We start from the raw sequence: 23,658 nt of genomic DNA on the forward strand, positions 1-23,658 counted from the left end.
GTTAAAAATGGGTAATAGCTGATTAGGTGTTAATAAAATATGAATGTTGCACCAGTCTCATTTTCTAAACCATCGCTCCCCAGTGTCTCCAGCAAATCCCACACATAGGTTTGTTGTTACGGGCAACAATTTCATTAATACAATGGTCATTCGCAGGGGGATGACGACTTGTGTGCAAGCAGAATGATCCATGTTGCGTGTGCTGTATTCCAACAGAAGCACATGGAAAGAGGTCTTTAGCTTTTAAATAGCTAAAAATACTATTTAAAAAAATGTAATAAACACAACACTTAGCACATAATACAGAGAACATGGCTGCAGCCTGTGGTTTCCTTGAAATTCCCCACTTGCTCATGTAAAAGAAACTGAAAGGGGGATGCTTTGCTCCATTGGAGGAGGGGGAAGAAGTCCAGGAAGCTGGACTAGATGGGCCTTTGACCTGATCCAGCAGAGCTCTTCTTAAGAAATGTTCTCAAGAAAAAAGATGAATGTGTGCATCATGAAGCTGGGAGTAATCCTCATTGGCTACAGTGGGACTTATTTCTGAATAGACAGGCATAGGATTGGGCTGTCAGGATGCAACCCTAGCCACGCTTTCCTGGGAGTAAGCCCCACTAACTACAGTGGGACTTACTTCTGAGTAGACAGGCATAGGATTGGGCTCCGTAGCTGTACCCAGAGCACAAGCCTACGCCTGTCTACTCAGAAGTCAGTCCCATTATGGTGCATGGGGCTTACTCCCAGGAAAGCGAGCACAGGACTGCGGCCAGGGGGAGGCCCGCGCCTGGGCAGACCCAGAGGCCGCGTGCAGCGGCGGGTGCAGCCCCCTTGGCGCCGCCTGCGGGGAAGCGGCACTGCTCGCAGGCGCCTCCTGGCGAGGGCTCGGCGGCTAGTCCCGGCCGCCCTCCCTTTCCCCCGTCCGCCTCCGCCTCCTGGGCGGGCCTCGGCGCCGCCTCCAGCCGCTGGCGGGGGCGAGAGGAACATGGTGGCCGCTTCCTCCCTTCCCGAGTAAACGCGGCAGTGCTGGGCGCTCCTGAGGGGCGGCCGCTGAGCAGCCAGGCCGGGGCGCCCCGCGCTCCCCTGAGGAGACAGAGCCCGGGTGGGCGCCGCAGGTGAGTCCGCCCCGGTGGAGGGGGAGCCGCCAGGCAGGGGAGGCGCCTCACTGCTGCCCGTGCGCTGCCTAGGCTTCTCCCCCCGTCTCCCTTGGGGCAGGTGAGGTCACCCCTGCTAGTGCAGTGGGGGGAAAGCGGGGGGGGGAGAGTGGTTATTTACTACATACGTACTTCCCCTCTGGCCCTTTTTTCCCACCTCCTTGCTCCTCCCATAGCACTGAGTGGCAGATCAATTTTTACAAGGGGGGGGGAGAGAAGAGAAGCAAGTCTATAGATTGAATAGGAGCAGGACTGTATAGATTGTATGGAAGCTAGATTGTATAGGAGCAGGATTGTATAGAAACCAGACTGCATAGATTGTATACAATCTTGAGTGTTGGGAGGGTTAGGACAGACAAAAGAAAATACTTCTTTACTCAGCTTGTGGTTGGTCTGTGGAACTCCTTGCCACAGGATGTGGTGATGGCATCTGTCCTGGATGCCTTTAAAAGGGGATTGGACAGGTTTCTGGAGGAAAAATCCATTACGGGTTACAAGCCATGATTTGTATGTGCAACCTCCTGATTTTAGAAATGGGCTATGTCAGAATGCCAATGCAAGGGAGGGCACCAGGATGCAGGTCTCTTGTTATCTGATGTGCCTCCTGGGGCACTTGGTGGGCTGCTGCGAGATACAGGAAGCTGGACTAGATGGGCCTATGTCCTGATCCAGTGGGGCTGTTCTTATGTTCTTATAGGAGCAAGACTGTATAGATTGTATAAGAGCAGGATTCTATAGAAACCTGACTGTGTAGTATAGGAGCAAGACTGTATAGATTCATAATGGGGCTTGTTTTGGGAAGCCCTTTATAGAAATAAGAGGCATCTGGTGGTAGCCTGTGAAGAGGAGGTTAGGAAAGGGAAAGAAAGAATAAGTCTTGCAGGATTTAATCCCCATCATGTTCCTTCCTGTAAGTGGCTTTCTCCTCCCCACACATGTCCTCACCTGCCCAGGTTTTCCCGAACTACATGTTATGGTTAGGAAGGAGCATGTCATTTGGAAGGAGGCCCCACTGCATAGTAATTCTTCCCTCCCCTTGCTTTTATTGTTGAGCAAATGTGTGTGGTTTGTTACCAGGTTCTTTCTGTTTTGAGAGCAAGTCCTCCCCAATGCACATAAATGTTCTTGTCATTATTGTCTCCCCACTTTGAACAATGTTCTTCTCAGTCCATCTGAGTAAAGTTTTAATTTTCTCAGTGAATGTGAAAAGCCGCTGCAGCTGAGTCTGAATTGCTGGTGAAATTTCTTCTTGCTATCGTCTCTGGTTTCCCTTGCTGTAGCTCTTGGCTTCCTCTGTGCTCAGCAGATGGAGGATTAGTTAGTTGAAAAGACCCCCTTGGATGCCAGCACAAAGGATATTGAGAGCAGGTGTTGAGGTAAGATGCTGAGCACCTTCTACCTTATCTGCATTCTTTCTCCTTTACTGGCCTCTGTCTTGGCTCCTGTGTAACTTGACTTAACCCTTGCAGGACATTGTGCTAAACATTCATTCTCAGGAATCAGGAAAAAACAGGCTAGTTGCTGTGATGTGTGTCAGTGTAGTATTAGACATTCTGTCTCTTGCACTGTTGCAGTTTGACAAATAGGATTAAAATAGTAAGAATAGGGTAAGAGTAGGTCTTGAAAGCACACTTCCAAGTATGGTTTTCAGTTTTTGTTTATAATGAGTCTGGGGATGAGGTTTCACGAGCTAGTATTGTCAAGTGTGTGATGTTGCATCATGTTCCAGTTCATTTTAGAGTACATTGGAGACGTTTATGTTGCCCTTTCATTCAAGTTCTTGTTGCCTTACTTAATGTTGTTGCTAGCGTTGTGAGAATGGTAGCCCTTTTTCATAGTAATAATATTTCTGTATCACTTTTCTGAGTATGTGAAATGCTTCACATGTATTATTTTGATGTCATTACAACACTAAAAGTATTGTTATTCCCATACTACAGTTGGAAAGTGAAGGCTGAAATGGAGTAGCTTGCTTAAGACCACCTAGTCAGAATTCATGGCAGACAAAAATTAGAACTGGAGAAGTTCTGATTCTCATGACGCGGTCTCTTAGCCACTATGCTGCATCAGCTCTTTTTGTTGTTTTGGGATATGAGTGAGGGAGGTTGTGAATTTACCAACACTTGACAGCTTAAGTACCCATTAATGAAATAGCTGTATCTGCTTGTTTGATTTGAAGTCGGGTGCTAAGGCTGTGATCCATGTATGTTTACAAATTTTTGTATGTTTAGGAAGTGAGCCTCACTGAGTATAGTGGGGCTTATTTCTTAGTGGGATTGTGCTGAAAGAGTTTATCAGTGCCTCCTGGCTGCCTTGTATTTTATTTTTTCTTCTCAAAACTAGTCAGTATTTATGGGGCCCTTAATTCTGCCTTGTGGACACCCATGCTCTGTAGCTATAGTGTTTACATTGCTGGGTGGTGCTAACTTTGTGTTAAGAATCTTATCCATCCATGAGAAAGTTGGATTCTTCTGGCTCCAGGCTTGTATGTAAAGAATATTGGTCCCAAGAATACAGAACGTGGTCATCAATGCTTTAAACCAGGGGTGTCAAACATAAGACCCACTGACTGGATGCAGCTCCTGGAAGCTCTTTATCTGGCCCTTGGGCAGCCCAGCAGCTGCTGAGCCTCACTGAAGTGTCACTGTTAAAAGGGCAGTCCACATGATAATTGGACTCTCCCATATATTGAAAATATGATCAAGATTTGCATATTTTCTCTTCTGTCATTGCAGCTAAGAGCTCCTTAGTGAGAAAAAAATGCTTTCTTCTAGTTGATGACATAACTTCCTGCTTAATGACATCAGTTTGGGCCCTCAGCATGCATCATGAATGCTATTTGACACTCTGTGTTAAATGAGTTTGTCACCCCTGCTTTAAGCCATGATCCTTCAAACTATGGCCCATGGGCCGGATCCTGCTCTCTGGGATTTTCACTCTGGATGTGGTGGCGGCAAGGCCTTATCATTCTGCCCCACAGCCACCAGTTGTTATGCCCTGTCTTCACAGAGCCTTGCACCGGGGAGCCACTTCCCTGGGGAATCGGGGTGCAGAGCCTTCTGGGAAACAGGCAGTGGAAGTGGCTCCCTGGCATGAGGCTCTGAGTTGAACAGTGGCTGTGGGGCGGAATGTGTAAAGCATTGCCACTGCCGCACCCAACGCGTAAATCCTGGTGCAGCACAGGCCATGGTTTGGAGACCACTGTTTTAAATGGAAACTGCTTGATTTAGAAGACCCAAATTCAGTTTCTTTAACAGTTGTGTAGTGGTGGTTGTTGTGTGTTTTTAAATTCTTGTCAGCTGTCCACTCATGAGTTGCTCTTAGTGTAGGAAACCAGAGAAGGCACATGATAACAAAGTAAACATGTGGTTTAAGGCTATAATTTTAAAGGGACTATTGATTTGTTAATATACTGTAAATATACTAAGGGACAAACTAGGTATGCTGTTAGCAATTCTGTGTTTAAACTTCAAACCCTATAGAAAAAAGTGTACGAAAATCTAATTTTTAGTAGTGAGACATGGGGAATTCAGAACTTGCCTCCTGCCCCTATTTTTTCTTAGTTGAGCTCTAATACTGGACTTGATGTTGGCTGGATGAAAAGTATATGGAAGAAGTATTGTATGTATATGTATTAGCAGAGAGTGTGGTGATGATCCCTTCAGTATTCCAAACCTTCATGGTCCTCTTCATGTTAAAATTTTTATCCTTACACCCTCTTTTTAATTGACTGAGATAATTTCCATACTTAAACACACAAAACTGCTGTAACCTTATCCAGTTTGCCCCTAGATAATGTGGTGGTTAATTTTTTTTCATAAACTTTAGGAGAATTCTTAAAAACTTAGGAACATAGATTTTGCGGAATCAGTATTTGTGTAACTTTCACTGAAAGTTAGCTTTAGATTCCATTGTGCAATTTGAAATGTATAAAATAGTACTGATGTGTTTGTGGGAGTAGATAACATTCATTTGTGCCATGTGTGTTCTTGGGCAGTTAAGTATTCTCGCAAGGCCAAAAAAATGATGTCTCTAATGTTGTCTCTTTGGAAAAGTAAATTTACAGTAGAACATTGCTGAAAGGGTAGAATGCCTACATTCTGGTGTTGTCCAATAAATTAGCTTTTGCTCTTTCTTATCCAGTCCTGTGAGAAACGTTATTGATCAACACCATTTAAAATAAAGACATCACCACAGTTAAGCAATGTTAACTAGCAGGGAGTGTTCTGTGGTATTAGGGCATTAATCTCTTCTCCCCCCTCCACTGTTTTTCTTTGAGGAAGCCTTCATGTAGTGAGAGCTGTGTGCAGACCCCGACTTGCATGTTCACTAATCTGCATGGGGAAAGAGAAGGTGACAGTGTTCTACTATACCATGCAAAGGCCTTGGATAATATTAAGAACCAAGGCTATGTAACTTAACCAGTGGTTAAGCTATAATTTTCTGTCACCTGTGGACTAATTCAGTCTGTAAACAAATTGTAAAAACATATTATGTATAAAATGATTTTCAGTATACTGTAAGATCTTAAGCAGCAAATACAAGACTGTGAAACAGTTAACTTTTAGTGGAGAACTAGTAGTTTTGTGATCGTGTATAAGTGCATGTTAGTGCTGAGTGCCCTTATCTTTGTCTGTTCAAAGCCAGAATACACAGCACTGGCAAGTGGGTAACTCATTTCTGGATCATCTTTGGTTTATGTGTTCCACTATGCTTATATAGATCTACTGTATTGCATTTTGTCATTAAAATGGTACTTGATAACAATACTGTACCTCTGCAGAAACTTGGGTGACTTGCTACATGAAAACCTGAAACAACATGAAAATTCTGAGCAATGGTTCTCATAAGCGTTTAAGAAGCTACTGTTATCTATATTTACTGTAAATTGTCCCTAATGCTGATACTGACATTGTTCAGTTCAGTACAATACCTGTGTAGAAGGGCCTAGCAAAATTCAGTTTCTTTGTCCTACTAAGCCTGCTGCCTTTGTGTTTTTAAAAAAGAAGTCTTGCATCCAAATCAAAGCAGTAAAATCATGTGAGTAGTCTGTATGTCTCAATATTTCAAAGCACTTGATCTTGCTTTGTCTTTTTCTGTTTTGTATGCTGCATCATAAAACTTGAAAAAACTGTGTTCTAATACATTTTTAAAATGAATTTCTTTGCTTTAAGAAACTTCACATCTTCTGATTTTTCTAAAGAATATCCTGATTGGATCTTCTGTCACAAAGGACAATTGTGGATTATCATGCAATACAATATGTCCTTAATTTTACTGTTGTAAATTTTTGAGGTGTTGTCCTGAAACATAATGCATGTGATAGGGACTCAATTTCAGTTTCTGGAAGGGGATGGTTGCTAGTTAAGTGCTGGAGTTGCTTGGCTAAAAAGCTCAGTGAGATAGTTTCTCAAAGGCCAGAGTTGGTGTAAGAACTGCCAACGTTTTGTACTTAAATTTTAAATTTGAAGAAGTAAACACACTGTATTTGTAACTGATAAAATAGGTGGGAAGGGGAGGGGGAGAAGTGCTATAGCTTAGGTTTTGCACATGTAAGACCAGGTTGGCATGGCTGGGAAAAACCTCTGCTTGAGACCTTGCAGAGCTGCTGCCTGAATAGACAAAACTGAGCTAAATAAAGCATGAGAAGCATGTTCAGAACTGAGATACCAAGTGTAGATTTTACAGTATGGGGCATAGGATGAAGAATGTGAAATAAGTGAATATAATGTTTTTAAAGCTGTGAGTAACTAATTTGATCCTTCTTGAAGCAAGCAGTTTATAGTGCAGCAGATTAATTTATTTATAGTCACTAGACACCGGTTACTTCATTATTCCAGCACTATGCTGCTTTTTAGCTTGTCTTTTAAAAATGTGTAACATAAGGTTCTGGTTTAGAATGATCTTGCCGGGGTGGTGGTGGAACGGAACAGTCCAGTGAGCAACCCATCATCTTAGTCCCAGTGGTCCCAACTCAATTCCCCGCCTGTCACTGTAAGATTATCTATCTAGCGCAGGGGTGGAGAACCTGTGGCCTTAAGACTACTTATGTCGCCTTTTAGGCCACTAAATTGGCCTTTTAACTGAATCCAAATTTTGTAGAACAAATTGTTTTATTTTTATTAATATTATTTTGTTCGTCTTCTATTATTTTTATTTTAATTTTAAAATGACTGTATTTAAAATACCAAAGAGTAAAAGAAGCCCTGACTGATGGCCACAATTAAAATATTAGCAAGTCGTAAGTGCTATGCTCATGATTTTGTTCTATTGCATATCTAGAACGTACTGTAGATACTTGCTTATAAGGCAGTCTCACAGACAAGATGAGGACAGGTTTTCAATCAAAAATCATGGAATGTTCCATGACCTTCGGATAAGTTGGTGGTGGTGGTGTAAAACTTAGGGAGTGGTGGTTGTAAGGAAGATCTGCAGCTTGCCCTGGAACCCGATTGAAAAGGGGGGGGGGAATCTGAGCCATGCCACTGTTTTTGAAGACATTAACAAAGTGTTTATGCAGTACTGTGTGCCATTCCCCCCTTCCATATAGTGGAACAGCACAGAAGAAGGAGAGAGGAAGTGAGGGGAATTTTTTTTATCTGTAGTTGTACTGTGCTTTTAGGTGGCAGGCTTTAAGACCCAGTGGCAGCCTACCTGAATGATGTGCTGGCTAGTTGTGAAGCCTGGGAGAGGCAGAGAAGAAAGGCATGGCCAGCTGGAGCAAAGGGTTTTAAAAAAAAAAAAAAATACTGGTCAGAACTCAAAGCCCTGTTGAACTTCTCTTGGCTACCTCGATAACCCTGAACATCCCTGACCCTCAGATAGGACGAGGAGACAATCCAGCCTTGATTTTCTGGTAAAAAGTTCTCGCCTTATAGGTGTATCTGTGGTACATTAACTTTGCCGCCTGACTTGTGCTGCTATTGCCTGAGGCTGGTTGGGGGGTGGGGAGTTGGCAAAAGTTCATGGGGGACTCCAATCTACTATCAGCCTTTGAGAAGCAGTCATAACAAAGTCATTAAACCAGTGGTTCTCACACATTTAGCACTGGGACCCACTTTTTAGAATGAGAATCTGTCAGGACCCACTGAGTGATGTCATGACTAGAAGTGATATTATTAAGCAGGAAAATTTTTAACAATCCTAGGCTATAATCCTACACAGGAGTATTTTCCATTTACTATCATATACACAGTAGCCTATTAAAAGAACATATCTATAACATTTTCCCAAGTGCAGTCACATACCATGGTAGCATCCAGTCTAATATATTAAAAATAAAATATTGAATTGAATGGGGACCCACCTGAAAATGGTTCACGACCCACCTAGTGGGTCCTGACCCACCGTTTGAGAAACACTGCATTAAACAGTTAATTTTAGAAAACAGTTTTTTCATTTTTTGAAGTTAGTACATAGTAGTTAGATTTTTTACGAAATAATGTACATTTTGAAGTATATCTAATAGAAGTTTCTTGAGTGCTGCCTTATTAGATTACAGCTAACTTAATGCGACCTTCCAGCATGAAAAGGTTCCCCACCTCTGATCTAGCCTGAATGGGGTGGGATGAGGGAAAGCAACCTGATTGGAGAAAGCAGGTGAGAATATACTTTTGAGTTGTAGGTTGTCTCATGGCAAGTGTGGAAGGCAGCTACTGCTAACAAAGTTATTAAACCTTATGTATTGAACCCTAGTTTTACATCATCTTGGAAGTATTGGAGCAGAGAGGCGATTCTTATGAAGTTTGAACCTTCAATACGTAAGGTTGATTCTTCCCTAAACAAAGATTAACAAAATTATGAAGGCAAGAAAATGTCTTGTTGATGATACTATTCAGGCACTTGGTCTGTTCAGTAAGAACTTGTAAGAAGGTATTTATAATTATAAGAAGGAAGCTCCATTCCTCTGACCACCTTTAGGAAATACTAATGTATTTGGGCTGGCGAACAGCAAGAGCAGGCAAATACAGCAAGAGCAGGCAAATATAGTGGGCAAAACCGTGGTGGAGAGCAAGAAAGCCTTAGCACTGTAGTTCTGCTGCAATTCTGATTTTGAGAGGGAAAAAAAACTCACACTGAAAGCCAAAGTCACTTCCTGCCTCGTCGCTTTGACCATATCTCCTTCTGGTTAGTCTCTGATAGGGCACTCTATTTCTGCTGCATCTTTAGATTACCTGTGATAGAATCATTTACTTAGTCCTGATACAGAGGTGTATCGGAGACAGAACTACCTGTCTTTGGAGATGGTATCTTGTGGCAACTTAATATTAATCACTGTGCTGGGATTGCCTCATTCCAGTGAGGTGGCATGTTTAGGACTTGCACAGAAGCATAGAGGGAGGGCTCCCCTGAGAGAGAGAAGAGAAGAGAGAAGAGGAGAGTAATTCTGAATCTAAAACTAAACCTTCTGGGATCTGAAAGTGAAATATACCTCTTTTTAATTTGGAGAAATGGATGCCTCAACTGTTGTCCTCTAATCAAAAACTGCTTTGGGGAGAAAGGTGGGATAAAAATACTTTAAGTACATACATAAATAAAATTTGGTTTTCATTAGGGTTTGTTTTGCTCTTATTTTTAAATGCAAGAAGCTTTCTGGTAATATAATGCTGTGCGAAGGAAAAGAAGCTAAGCAGGTGACTAAATCAGAGAAACAGGTTGTTCTGTACTAGTCATAAACAAATGGTGCTACTTGACTGGAAGGAAATAAGTGCAGTTAGAGCCAAACAAAACGAACTCAACTCAGGAGGCAGGGAGCCTTTCTCTTTTCCTATGTTTTGCAGGTCAGACTTTCCAAAATGATCTTACAGTTGCATGGTAACTGTTGGCCTACCGCTTTGAGAAATTACTTACATCATTTAAAACAAAACATTTAAAACATGGCATATGAAACATACAGGCACTGAGTAATGTAAGGAGCTGTTATGTCTTCTCTCTAGATCTGCTATCAACCAGATCTTTAATGGATCAGTGAGTCTGAGAGTTAAAGGTATAGTTGTTCTTGGTTAAAGCCTCTCTTGTTTCTGGTGTGTTTTGGGGACTAAAAGAGAAGGTGGCCTTTCCTTCAGATACTGATAAACATGTAATTTATAAAGGCATCTTAAACTTCCTTTGGTATCAGTGTGTGTGTGTTTACATTTAATCATGTTGATTATTCATTTAAAAGGGAGTCAACTAAATGTCTTCTTGTTGCACAACTTTGAACTTGTAAAACCCCAATTTAAATATAGCACTTTTTGTTTTTTCACTTTGTGAAAAAACAAAAAGGTGGCATTAAATTTAGGGCGCAATCCTAACCCCTTATGTCAGTGCTTTCCAGCACTGACATAAGGGCAATGCAGCTCTGAGGTAAAGGAACAAACATTCCCTTACTTTGAGGAGGCCTCCATGAGTGACACCCAACTGCAGGGTGCAGCACATGTCCCACTGGCACCGCTATACCAGTTCTGGAAAGCACTGACAGAAGGGGTTAGGATTGCGCCCTTAATCTATTTCAGTGCAATACAGGTCCAGCCTATTTATACACTGATTTTTTATACACAGATTTGACTCCACATGAATGGCCCCTGCAAATGAGAGAGAATGTGCTGATCCCTGGAGAAGGGGAAAAATGCATCCCTTTAAAATCAGTTTTAAAAACTGAACAGTCCTTTAACAGCCTCCTTAATGAGAGAGAGAGAGAGGGCAGCAGGCTAACAATCCACCAATCCTTCTCTCTCCTGCGGACCCCTCCCTTCCCCCAGCATGTGAAAGAAAGGTGATCATTTTGCATTGGTGAAGGGAGGGGCTGAGTGAAGTGCTGATGGATTGTCTTCTTAATAACTCTTATCTTAGAGTCAAAAGGTCAGCAAGGCTGTTTTTCAATCACTGGAGCAAGGAAACTTTGTTTTTTAAATTGATTTGTTATAGTGCATTTTTTTAATCCATGTGAGTGCTTGGAATGGAACCCAAGGGAATAATTAGTCTCAACCTGTATTTAAAGTCTGAAGTAATGAACTTGACTTTGTCTCTCATTGTTGATAGTAGCATAAAACAATAATATCTTTGAAGATTTTCTTTGTCAGTTCAGTGTATGTGTTGCCTGGACCTGCTTAGATACTTATGGAGAAAATACATAGGGTTATTTTCTATAGCTGTATTTGTATGTTTGTAACTGTATTCTGTAGCTGTATTTTGCCATTTTCCCCCCCAGATATATGGAATCAAAGAAGAAACTTGTATTCTGACTAAATTCAGGGTTCAGCAGCAATTTTCTATTTTTTTTTTATGTAAGTGTAAAAAAAAAGACTTAACAGAAAATTGCTGCTGAAGTGGAAATAGCCTTTTGAGTGCTGGGTTGATTTGGGAAGGGTCAGAGGGGAGAATCATAGAAAATATTGTGCAATACTGCTGTAATTCTGTATTATGTGAGGCTTACATGTTATAGAAATGCACACTTGCAGTTATCTGTTTTACGCTGTACAACTCTGCTGAGGCAACAAAGATTTTCATGTGGTGATTCAGTGGAAACTAACCTGACTCACGTTATAAGCATTTTTGTTAAACATGAGAATATAATCAAGTTAAAATAAAACTTGTTTCCATAACTGCCATTTATGGGTGGACAAAAAGTGTATTTGGGAAGTGGAGCAGAGTATATAATTTATTTGGAGATATCTTGAAAAATGTTCACTTTGACATCTGGTATCTCTCACTGCAGTCATAGGTTGCCTCTAGGATAGATCTTTCCCATCCTGCTTCACTCCCCATAGTTTCACACCTAAATTCCAGACACCTGAATAATTTTTACCCTGCTTCCCTTTCATTTAGTGCTTGATAAATATGTGGTGTTTTTTTTTCAGATGTTACTGTAGTATGCTAATAAAAGTACTTAGGCCTATTTTGCCTTAAAACCTTCTGCATGAGAGAGATGTAGTGGTGTTAATTTACAGGAATATAGAGACTCAAAGGTGGCTTCAGGGAACTTCATGGCTAATTCCCTGTGTCTAAGGGAGATCTGGACTTATGTTTTTTGAACAGTGGTGCCCCAGTACTGCGTGGCAAACCTCTCCTGAAACTGAGGAAATTTGAAAAACAATACGAGGCGAAGTGAAAGATTCTGCTGGGCATACTATAAACCCTTGGAAATGCCTAAGTAGCTCTTTGAATCTCAGTCATGGTAATGGTTCCAGTCTAAAAGCAGTTGTGATTATTGTAGTGCTGTGTTCAGCTCCTATGGAACATTAATTAGAGAGAGTCCATCTAAAGTCTTGGCATAATCTGAGAAAGCACTTTTTCCATTGTTGAGGTGAAGCCAACAAGGTGCCCTCTGGACATTGTCCTGAGCGAAGGTGAAACAGAAAACAATTGTGGGAATAGTCGAGAGAAGACCCTTTCTAGCCATGTTTTTCCTCTACAGTGCACAGCTTCTGAATTATTAAATTTTTAATGTATTATTAGCTATGTATGTTGGAGGAGGCTACATCTGTATCTCTTGTTTATTTTGTTTATTTTGTTTATTTTGGAAGCTTTACCTCCTTGGCTCCTGTAATAGTTGCACACAATGGCCATTTCAGTATTGATGGTGCTACCTGGACAAGGAGTTGTTTTCCCACTGACAAAAATTCTCTTCAAATGCTGGCAAAAGGCGATATTTCTGTAGCAAGTATGTAATCCTGTTTTAAGGGCATGTATTAGATCTATGTAATAAAAATTTAACATTTTTGTGGAAACTGCGCAGTATTTGTCCCCAAATGCTCTTAAAGTGATCCATTTGGACCCTTTTGTACAGTTCAAAATGGAAAGTCAGCATTTAGGACAATAGAACTAATAAGGTAGAAAAAAACAAGGGAAATGTGCTACAGAAACTTTTAGTGGGTTTTAGTGGGGGTATGTCATCCAGTCCCCCTCCCCTTTCCAGAATAAATTGTTATTGAATTTCATAAAATACTCTTATGTCTTTCGAAAATGCAAATAGAAGTGGCAGCTCCCAAAGCCAGATTGTCTGCTTTCTGAGCTGGAGATACTCTCTGTGCTGACACTTGAGTTGTTGGTCAGAGATAACATCACTACACTCTCTTACTCTTTTATATTGGATGAAGAAGGCAATAACATCCCAAGCTTGTTTTGAGTTTTAGCCCCAAGACTTTTGGTGTGAATGTTTTTATTCTTTCAGAAAGTGCTAAGAATATCCACCTGCTTTAAGAGCTCAGTCCCATGATGTGCTGAGTAAGCTCCAGGAAATTTGAATTGCTAAAGAAAAAAATTATGTATAATAATACCTTACAGTTGGTGAACTTAATAATGGCCCATCTTCTCCTAATTTCCTGGATCTTAGTCCTTGGGTGGTAGGCAGAGATTGGAAAGGGATTTATAAATCTACACACTTCATGGAGAGGAGAATAGTATTTAAGAAACACTTGCTGATGACCTTGTGTGAATGAAGGCAGTTTTATCTCTTATAGTCTTTATGAGTTTTTAAGTCTTTATGACTTTGAGTTTTATCTCATAGGTCTTATATGAACTTAAGAGCATAAAAAAGACTTCAAAGATTAGTAGTATGACTACCTGTGAATATTATCTGAAAACTGTGTGCACAACAAGTGTATAAACAAGTATTTGGTAGCTTTTATGTATTGCATATCTCAGCTAAGTTAGAAGTCTCACAACAAAAACATTTCCTATTTATCAGAGTGTCTTTCTATCTGGTCTTTATTTTTCAGATTTCCAACCTATATAAACCAAAAAAGCATTTCAGTGTTTTCCCCACTCAGAAAAGAGTGTCTGTGTGTATGTGTGTGCATAAACAATTTAAAGTTTTATGAAGTTTATGAAGCTATTCTAGATTGTTTTTGAACAGTAAAATCCTTCTAAGACATTGTCCTGGGAGTGAAGCAAAATCCTTCTTAAAGCTGAGTTATCTCATGTGCATTGTAGGATCATTCTAGTGTACACATCTAAACCGTCTGCTTGTTGCACCCAGGTAGGCCCAGGTAGGGGTGTAATCTAGTGCTGACCATGTGTTTGGTGGGACACTTCTTGCAGCATGAAAGCAGGCTGCTGCTGCTGCTTGTGAGGATCTGTAGATTTGAGCCGGTAGGTTTATCTTCAGTTAGCAGTGAAACACAGGATGATGAGCTAGTTAAATCTTTCATAACATGTTTGATTTAAATAGTTATTGGCATGTAAGTGTTGGGCATATTCCACTATTGTCTTAAACAATAGTAGTTTACTCTCAACAGTAAAGCATCTAGTTAAGTGCGTCTAGTTAAGTGCAGGCTGCAGCAACAATGCAGAAAAGATGTATTTTACTACTTGTGTAAACTTTGAGAATTACTGTTGCAGAAGATAGATATGAGTGTGCATCTTTAACTAATGTTGAAGGAACATACTACACAGAGTTGATCCAACGCTTCCTTATCCTTCCTTAATAGTCTAATTTCATTGCCACAAAAATTTGCTCATTTAATGGTAAAGCCAAGAAAGAACATCTTTAGTATTGTGCTGACAGATAAGATCCCATGCCAGATTTTTCAGCTGAGATCTGCCTTGTGGCTCAGTGGTTTTGCCTGCAGTAGTGTATACAGAGAAGATAGAAATCTTCTGTGAAAAGAAATATTGCACACCCTTGCCTGTAAAGTGAATTGTATCTTGAATAATAAAATATTCTGTCTTTTCCAGCTATTTCATATAATGCTTGATTTAGCAAAATGTCTTAGGATGTGTGTGCCCTTGGGATATATTCCTTTATTTTCACTTGTGTAGAGCTAACACTAAGGTAGCAAGTATTTTTTGTCTGGCAGCTGGGAAAGTAATTGTATGAACATTTTAGCAAATAGTGAAATATTATACCTTTGGCGCATGTGGGAATACATTTTCAAAATAAAGCTTATGTTACTACAACTATGCATGTTTTTCTCCTGCATATTATAGCAGATAGAGTTTGCATATCTGATTTTTTGCATATTTTTACCACTATCCCTCCAGGAGTAGAGGATGTTCCCTCACCCCTTAACCTTCCAAGAACCCTGAGAGTTAGGTTATATGAGACTGAAGATTGGCCCAATGTCCCTTTTGCCAGTTTGTTACAGCAAAGCGTATTGCAGAACCATGTATTGCAGACATGTCGCTGTACTCAGTATTGTACTGTGCATTACGAAAATACCCAATCCTAAGAAACGGACCCATCTAAGTCCTCAAAATGTAAATTTAGTGCCTGCTTGTAATTATATCCGCTTCACAAGCTTTCATTAAACTTTGTCGTGCTTTCCAAACATTTTAGCACTGGGACCCTCTTTTTAAAATGACAGTCTATCTCAACCTATTACTAGACAAAAAGGAGATCTAGAACAAGATGTATTAATAGTAATTGATTATGAAAATTTTATTATAATAATTAATTAACGATTGGGGTCCTGTGCCTTTGAGGCTGCTAGAGACCTTATGGATAGTTATCTCTGTGTGTAGACATATGCTAGACTCTCACTAGAAATGGAGTCTCTAAAAACTCCCTAAGGACTGTTTCCCCCAAACCTTTATAGTAATTTCAGGGTACCCAGAAGGCTGAACTGAAGAGCAAGATGTGCAGTTAGGGATTTCCAGGCCAGACAAAAGGCTGAAACTGGGTTCACACATGATCTACAGCAGGGGTGCTCAATAGGTGGATCGCGATTTACCGATAGATCGCGAGGCAAAATGAGTAGATCGCGGAGTGCTGACCCCCCCCTTCAGGTGCCTCTGGGAGGAAACGCCGGAAGTAAGGCCCGTTGTACTCAATGGGGCTTACTCCCAGGTAAGTGTGGCTAGGATTGCAGCCTCACAGCCTAATCCTAGGCATGTCTACTCAGGAGTAAGTCCTGTTATACTCAGTGTGGCTCAAGGTACACCAACATACATTGTACACATAAATGTTATATGTTATGATGGCGCGAACATTGTTAAAAAAAAACTCTGGTAGATCTCTGGGCCTTGCTGGGTTTCAAAGTAGCTCTCGAGCCAAAAAAAAGTGTGAGCACCCCTGATCTACAGCATTCCAATTACTAAAGAAAATCAGAAATTTGGGGGTATGAATATTACCTCCTATTACAGATTAGCATTCTGCAAACTGGGTAAGGGTGCTTGCAAAGTTTTATACTTCAAAAACTTCTCATGACCCACCCAAAATTGGCTCATGACCCACTGGTGGGTTCCGACCTGCAGTTTAGGAAACACTGTTGTAGAGAGTTATTTAAGATAATAGTAACCTATAGTGTATGTTTTAACTTTGGATTTATGCAAGCAAATGCAGTTGATTTTGTCTAAGTCAACCAGTGGTTAACTAAAATTGTCTTTATGCAATTTGAAATTTGAGAAGAATTTGTCTTGAATTGGCAATCACTGATCCTCTTCATACTCATTTGCTTCTCTTTGGTACTCTCCCATGTGGCTACAGTATCTGCATATGAGTATTGCAACTGTGGTGAATACGTGTGGGAGAATTGTATGGGTCCTTCTCATGTCAGCCCTGCTCCCTTGGTTGCAGGGTTCACTGCAACCCTGCAGCCATACTGCAGGGTGCATACTGCAGCCATATGGAGTATGCAGGGTGGAGTATGCAGAGTATGCAGGGTGCATACTGCAGGGTGCATACTGCAGCCATATGGGGTAGCATCCCTTAAATGTCTCCTCTGTGGTTGTGTGAGAGGGGGCCTTTGTCTACCAAGAATTCAGGAGTGCTTTTGCCAAGGGAGGTAATTCTTTTAGTCCTGCTACATTAGCAATTCCACTGAAGAAACCTGGGTATTGATGTTAAGGCTGCCTGAATCGTGCTAGATGGAATGTTGTACAGTGGCACTTCAGCCATGACTTAAGGAAAGGGCTGTAGAAAGGAGGGAGAGGTGACAGGCATTTTATTTTTCACATTTTTATACCACCCTACCTCCAAGGAGCTCTGGGTAGTATACATAGTTCCTTCCCTCCTTTTGTCCTTAACCTTGTGAAGTAGGTGAGGCTGAGAGATTGTAGGCATGGAGTTTGCTCCATATTCTACCAAGGATTAGTTTCTGCACCACTGCCGAAGGTATAGTTTTAGAGAACCTCAAAGATAAGGTAAGTGCTTAAAGAAAAACCTGAACACTTCTGCTTCAGGTGTTTCCATATACCTGAAGCAGAAGTGTTGCAAATGTGCAACTCTAGTTGAAATGATCTTCTAACTTCTTTGCTGTACTGCCGGGGTGCTGACATGCGTATCCAAATCATGCTCAGAAGCTGACTCCAAAACCATTTTTTTTACTGAGCACATAGGCTTGTGAGTTATAGCTGGCTAACAACCAGCACAACTACCCCCCCCCCCCAAAAACAAGAGGTAGTTACAAAGTGACAAATGGCAGTATGATGAATTTCACTCCTGTTCCTACATTATGTGTATGTGCAACAGTAAGTTCCACAGCTGAATACAGGTATTTACCTGTAACTGAAGGGCTGCAAAGTACAGGAGGCTTACCTTATCCACAAGTTCAGGACCTCTAAGTTTGACTAAATGCGGATCCCGACCCATGTTGGAAGGGCCTCACTGTTCCTTCTGGATGCAAACAGAAGAGTCAGTTGCATCTGGGAAGAATTCTGAGTTGTAGGGAGACTGTGTGTGTCCTCCCCAGACCTCAGAAAGGCTGGTTTCTTTTTTTTTTTGGCTGAAAACTGTTCAGCAAAAAGGCCTGGAGTCTTTTTGCTGAAAACCGAAGTGCCTTTCGGAGGCCTGAGGACACCTCCTGGACGTGACCAGAAGATGTTTCTGGTCGCAGCTGAGAGGTCCTTGAGGTCCTCCCTGCAGATTCATTATCTGTGGGTTTCTGTTTCCGCAGGTGAGTCAGGGAACAGATCCCCTACTGATAGTGAGGTCTGATTGTATATTCCAATGTTTAGTTCCTTACCATAAAAATTGTGCCAAAGTTTCAATTTAATTACAGTGGGGATACTTTGCAAACAGTTCCTCAGTTTTCCTAAAAAGGTTCCTTCTTGGGGCATAAAATGGCATCACCCTAACACTCTGGAAATGGTTCAGAAAAAAGTTTTTCTACTTTCCACAGAAAAATGGATGGGGACAAATTTGGGGGCTCACACTTTGTGCCACTGTTGTGCTTTTGCAATTCAGGTATTATATGGGTTAATCCTTCAACCAGCCCTTTAAGTTAATTAGACCTTTGGATAGTGATGTTTTCTGTGAGTTTGTTGTGTGTCCCTTCTCCCCCAAGTTTGGCTGTACTGTTAGTGATTAAAAATAGTGATGGCATGGAACTCCACCAAATCAAGTGTCCTGTGGGTGGTGGTGGTGATAATGAACATTCTATTTGTAACCTGCTGTGACTGACTTCCATATTTTGTCAGATGTGTTCTAGTTGTAGTGTTACTTACATTTTTAAAAAAAAGACTGTTAATGCCTTTACAAGTTTCTAATGTTAATGCCTAATACAAGTTTCTAATGTAACTCTTACCCAACTCTATGGCTTCCTGGACTAGACCAGTGCAACAAAGCTGTTAATGCACAACTTTGTTGCACTGATGTAGTCTGGGAAGCCATAGAGTTGGGTAAGAGTTACACTAGAAACTTGTAGCAAAGACCTAATAGCTCTGTGTGTGTGCAGAGTATCTATAGGGTGCAGGTGTTGGTCATGAAGGAGAGGAACCGCAAAAGGAATGCTGGATTCTAGATAAGGCAGCCTTCTCAGAACATTGGATGAAAGAGGAAAGAGAACACATACACTGAATAAGTTAAAAGGGGGAGAAACATTCCAGAAAAAAATATTGAATTTAATATGCTGCTTATTCAAATTTTCCAGTTGCTTGCAAAATCCGAATTGCCTGGTCATGTTAAGAGTATGAGCTGGAAGTCCTTTTTTTTGGGAGGAACTGCACATTATTTCCTTCTGTGATTCTTTTTTGAGACACAGTGCAACTGCTGAGGCTGCAATTTGAAGTGGAAGACTGGCATAGGGGCAAAGGACTTCTTAACCCTTTCCTCTTTGTGCTGTTTTTCCATTGAAAATTGCCCCATCTCCAAGCTTTTTACCTACTCTGTAGGAAAGCCTGTACTTTCAAAATACAGATGTTTGATTTCTTCTTTTAGAGACTAGAATTCAAGAAGACAGAACTCATGTACACTTACAAATGTCACACCTATGGCCTCCCTGTTTTCTTTTGAGATAGGGCAGCTAGAAATCCAAATAAAGCAGAATTTGATTTATTGACATTGAGTATACAGGTTTATTTTCTTTGTTAGGCAAAGATTTGTAATGGTGTGCCTAGGCTATACCTTTCAAGGATTTTGGTATGGTGGAAAGGTTGATACATGCAGTCAAGGATTCTTACTTATAGTATGCTTGCTTCTACTAAAGGGGATGACATATTGTCACGATCAGAAACTGTATATACTTAGATTTTTTTTTAAAGATTCTTAAAGTAGTGTTCTTAATCTGATTTTTATTTTTCTTCTTTTTCTAGGAATAACTATGATAGAGGATAAAGGTCCAAGAGTGTCCGACTACTTTGTAGTGGCAGGTCTCACTGATACTTCAACCCTTCTTGATCAAGAAGTGAATCGCTTTGAAACAAAGTCTGTTGGACCAAAGGCTCCAATCACAGATATTGCTATCATCATTAAATCAGCAGGTGAAACTGTTCCTGAGGGTTATACCTGCGTTGAATCAACCCCTACAGCTCTTCAAGCCAATTTGAACTATGGGAGTCTTAAAAGTCCAGAGCTTTTTCTATGCTACAAGAGAAGCAGGGATAAACCACCTCTTACTGACATTGGGTGAGTTGACTTTTTTGATTGATCCTAAGCATCAGTATTGTGGTGAAATAGAAAAAAGATTTGTTGAAATGTTAGTGGGGAAAGTAAGGACTTTTTTTAAAAAAAGGCTCTATGTCAAAGACCAGAACTTCAATCTTGCCTATTCATATTGTGTGTGTATATGTCTATGCCTTCCAGTCTAAAGGAAATGCTAGTAATGATTTTTAGATGTCAAAAATGTTTCCTCCTTGTTAGACCAACTTTGGAATGCCTGAGATCAGTTTCTGCATGAATCAGATTGAGTAAAATGGAGGAGAGTTTGGTTTTAATTGAGGCTGCCATGTAAAACTGTCATTGGAATCCTTGTGTTGAGCTAGCTTAGGTGAAGGTTGGAAAATATCCCAACCAAGGCTCTCCACAGTGCTCACTCTCTCCATTCATTATGAATGAATCTTGAATTGAGGTTTTTGTTTTTAATGCATCATGTTTTATGAGATTTTCTGATGGTTACAGAGTCTAACTACTTTAACTTTCCATTTAAAGCAGCCTACAGTTTTTTGGGCAAAAATGATATGCTTGTGTTGAGGTATTATGGGGGGGGGCATTATGCCTCTTGTATCACCACAAGAGTGAGTTCCTGTAATCTACTCTCACGTTGTGGGTCTGTGTGACTTTAAGTGTGAAGAGTGGCTTGTGCACTGGTTCACACAATCTACTCTGATGATGATGCCCAAAAGGGCTGTGTCCCATGCCTGTATGATGAAGAGCATGGAGCTTGCATGGAACCAGTGTGAGAGACTTGATGTTGATGGACACATTGGTCCTGATGGTTGTTTTTGTGCTGGATTGTGTTCCACAGTGACTTCAACCATCAGCCCAATATCGGGCTGGGGCACCTTCCTTATGAGGAAAGGCTACAGCGTTTGGGCCTCTTCAGCCTAGAAAAGAGGCGCCTGAGGGGGGACATGATTGAGACATACAAAATTATGCAGGGGTTGGACAGAGTGGATAGAGGGATGCTCTTTACACTCTCACGTAACACCAGAAGCTGGGGACATCCACTAAAATTGAGTGTTGGGAGGGTTAGAACAGACAAAAGAAAATATTTCTTTACTCAGCGTGTGGTTGGTCTGTGGAACTCCTTGCCACAGGATGTGGTGATGGGGTCTGGCCTGGACGCCTTTAAAAGGGGATTGGACAAGTTTCTGGAGGAAAAATCCATTACGGGTTACAAGCCATGATGTGCATGTGCAACCTCCTGATTTTAGAAATGGGCTATGTCAGAATGCCAGATGCAAGGGAGGGCACCAGGATGAGGTCTCTTGTTATGTGGTGTGCTCCCTGGGGCATTTGGTGGGCTGCTGTGAGATACAGGAAGCTGGACTAGATGGGCCTGTGGCCTGATCCAGTGGGGCTGTTCTTATGTTCTTAGTGATAGATGTTGTGCCTAAGTGGTATTCTTAGAACAGTGATTCTTCAGAAAGAATTGCAAGTCTGTTGACTTTTGGACAGGCCAGTCCTAACCTGTGCTGGAACAGGCAGGTCAATTGGCCTGCACTGTATCCAGTGCAGGTTGGAGTAAGGGGACTCTATAAGAAAAATCACTGGCGCAGATCCAAGCAGCCCAGTGTAATATCATGCTGCTTGGAAGGTGGGTTAGGATCTGGACTAAGTGCCAAAGGCTAGTCCAACCCCCGTCTTGGACCCTGTCCACCCATCTGCTGCTGTCCCTTCCCTGAAACACGTTCATTCCACCATCCCCACTCCTTCTCTAATCCCCAGCGCTGGCTGGACTCAGCTGGCGCAGTTTTACCTTGTTGGGGTGGCACAGAGGCTGGATGCGGCCTCTCCTCATGTCAGACTAGCTGACTCCTGAGGAGACACAAACATGCCTTATGGCACATTTGCGACACTCCTGGGACAGTGCAAGGGACTTGCACTGGCTCATTTCTTCTTCTGGATTGCGCTCTTGCAGTTAACTTTGGTTAACCTCATTTTCAAGCTCATTTCCGAGCTGTGGTGTTCCTGTATAACTATAGCAGCTGTTTCGTGGGGGAATTTGGTTTTCAAAAAGGATGTCTCATAATAGTAGTTCAAATCTAGTTTAACTGAATTGTTGATGAATGTGTAAACATCTACAGACAATCCTCACATCACTTATCCTTTCATGTTTTTCACTTTCTTTTTTTGTAATCACTTAAAAAAGAAGGGGAGTATCTTTGCAAAAGTGCACATCACATCCCTGTAAGGCAAATAGTTTTTAAAAAGCATTTGCTGAAGACATTTTTCTTTAAGCGTGGTGAGAAAAACTGCTTGAATTGTTTGATTCTGTATTGCATCCACCATTCGTACTTGTATGGTTGCATCATTTCGGGTTTCAAAATATCATTTGGCTTGAAGGCCAATCGGCAAATGACCATTCCCTCCATGTAGCTATCACTGTACACTAATAGTGTTTCCACCTGTTGTGTGTTCTCCTTTGCATTTGTTAGAAATATAGGAAGAGGACTATTTTGTGCTGTGCATACTGAAGTATTTAAAAGGCCGTGGGAGGAGGTATGAGGTAGTAAAAACTCTGGAGAAAAGGGTGCCATAATATGCAAGTGTTCTGGCTGAGATGTTTCAGTATGACTTGCGCTTCCATTTTTAAGTACGTTGCCATAGATTTTATTATAAGCTTTCTGAAAATTTCACTGGCCTCATGGAACATTACTCCAATACTTAGAATTATTTTGGTAGTTCTCATTTTGCGGGTCATTGTCCTGTGCTTCACCAAGGTGGTATTGTACAGCATATTGAAAAATAGCGTGATATTACATGTGTTAAATGTTTCTGTTCCTGCCTGCCTGCAGAGTTTTATACGAAGGGAAAGAGCGTTTAATGGTGGGCTGTGAGGTGATCCAGGCTACTCCATACGGTCGCTGTGCTAACGTCAACAACAGTTCAGCTACCTCCCAGCGAATCTTTATCACCTACCGAAGGGCTCTTCCAGTACGGCCCCAAAACTCCTTGGCTGTTACTGACATCTGTGTTATTGTAACCAGCAAAGGAGAAACCCCTCCTCATACTTTCTGCAAAGTTGATAAGAATTTAAACTGTGGCATGGTGAGAATAATAATAATCTAGTGTTTGAAATGTTGGTCTTTTGAAGAAAAGTATGTGCTGGTGGGGAGGGGGCAGGAACTCTTTTGGTGTGCCTTACTGCTATTAAATGTCAGAATAAGATAGATTTATGCACTCTTACCCAGTGTACTAAACTCAAAGTACAATTTGCGTCACTTTAGTTTCCACAGCTCTGTATCTCTTTCTTCCTCTGGTGTTGCTGCCAGGATCATATCTATCAGTAGCCAACTAGTTGTTGCATAGAACAGAGTGGGAGGAAAAAGTGAGTGCTGAACCTGGAGGGCTGCCCTAGTTAATGATAAAAAAAGACTTTTACCTTTGTCATAAATATGAGCTGGGCTATTTAAATGAAAGTGAAAGAAGTTAGTGTACTATTTTATGCTATTATTTTGGTACACTTTCTTCAGTGTGAATGATAAGTCAGTAGTATAACTAGTAATTCTCACTCCTTTTTTAAATGCTGCAATGTTTCTAGTGATAAAAGTAGCAATGAAATTTTTTTTTTAAAGCTGTCTTCCAAGTAGAAGTATAGGCAATGGCTTAAAAATAATTTGGTGGTAGTTCATGAGCTTGTGTTCTAGCACCTGCCTCAAACTGTTTCTTTTCCTCATTATATCTGAAGCGGTATCAGGAGTGGGCTGC

At 41.1% G+C, this 23,658-nt stretch overlaps 1 protein-coding gene across 1 annotated transcript in view; it reads left to right on the top strand.

Moving 5' to 3' along the window:
• Positions 1-981: 981 nt before the first annotated feature.
• DENND4C (DENN domain containing 4C) overlaps positions 982-23,658 on the top strand; it is an 80,772-nt gene continuing 58,095 nt past the window's right edge. The window contains exons 1-3 of the mRNA XM_066613265.1: positions 982-1,112; positions 19,602-19,914; positions 22,746-22,998. Of these exons, the coding sequence (XP_066469362.1) occupies positions 19,610-19,914; positions 22,746-22,998 (558 nt within the window). The 5' untranslated portion in view covers positions 982-1,112; positions 19,602-19,609. The remainder of the gene's footprint in view (positions 1,113-19,601; positions 19,915-22,745; positions 22,999-23,658) is intronic.

This window comes from Tiliqua scincoides, chromosome 2 (genome assembly GCF_035046505.1).
Source record: "Tiliqua scincoides isolate rTilSci1 chromosome 2, rTilSci1.hap2, whole genome shotgun sequence".
Lineage (NCBI taxonomy): Eukaryota > Metazoa > Chordata > Lepidosauria > Squamata > Scincidae > Tiliqua > Tiliqua scincoides.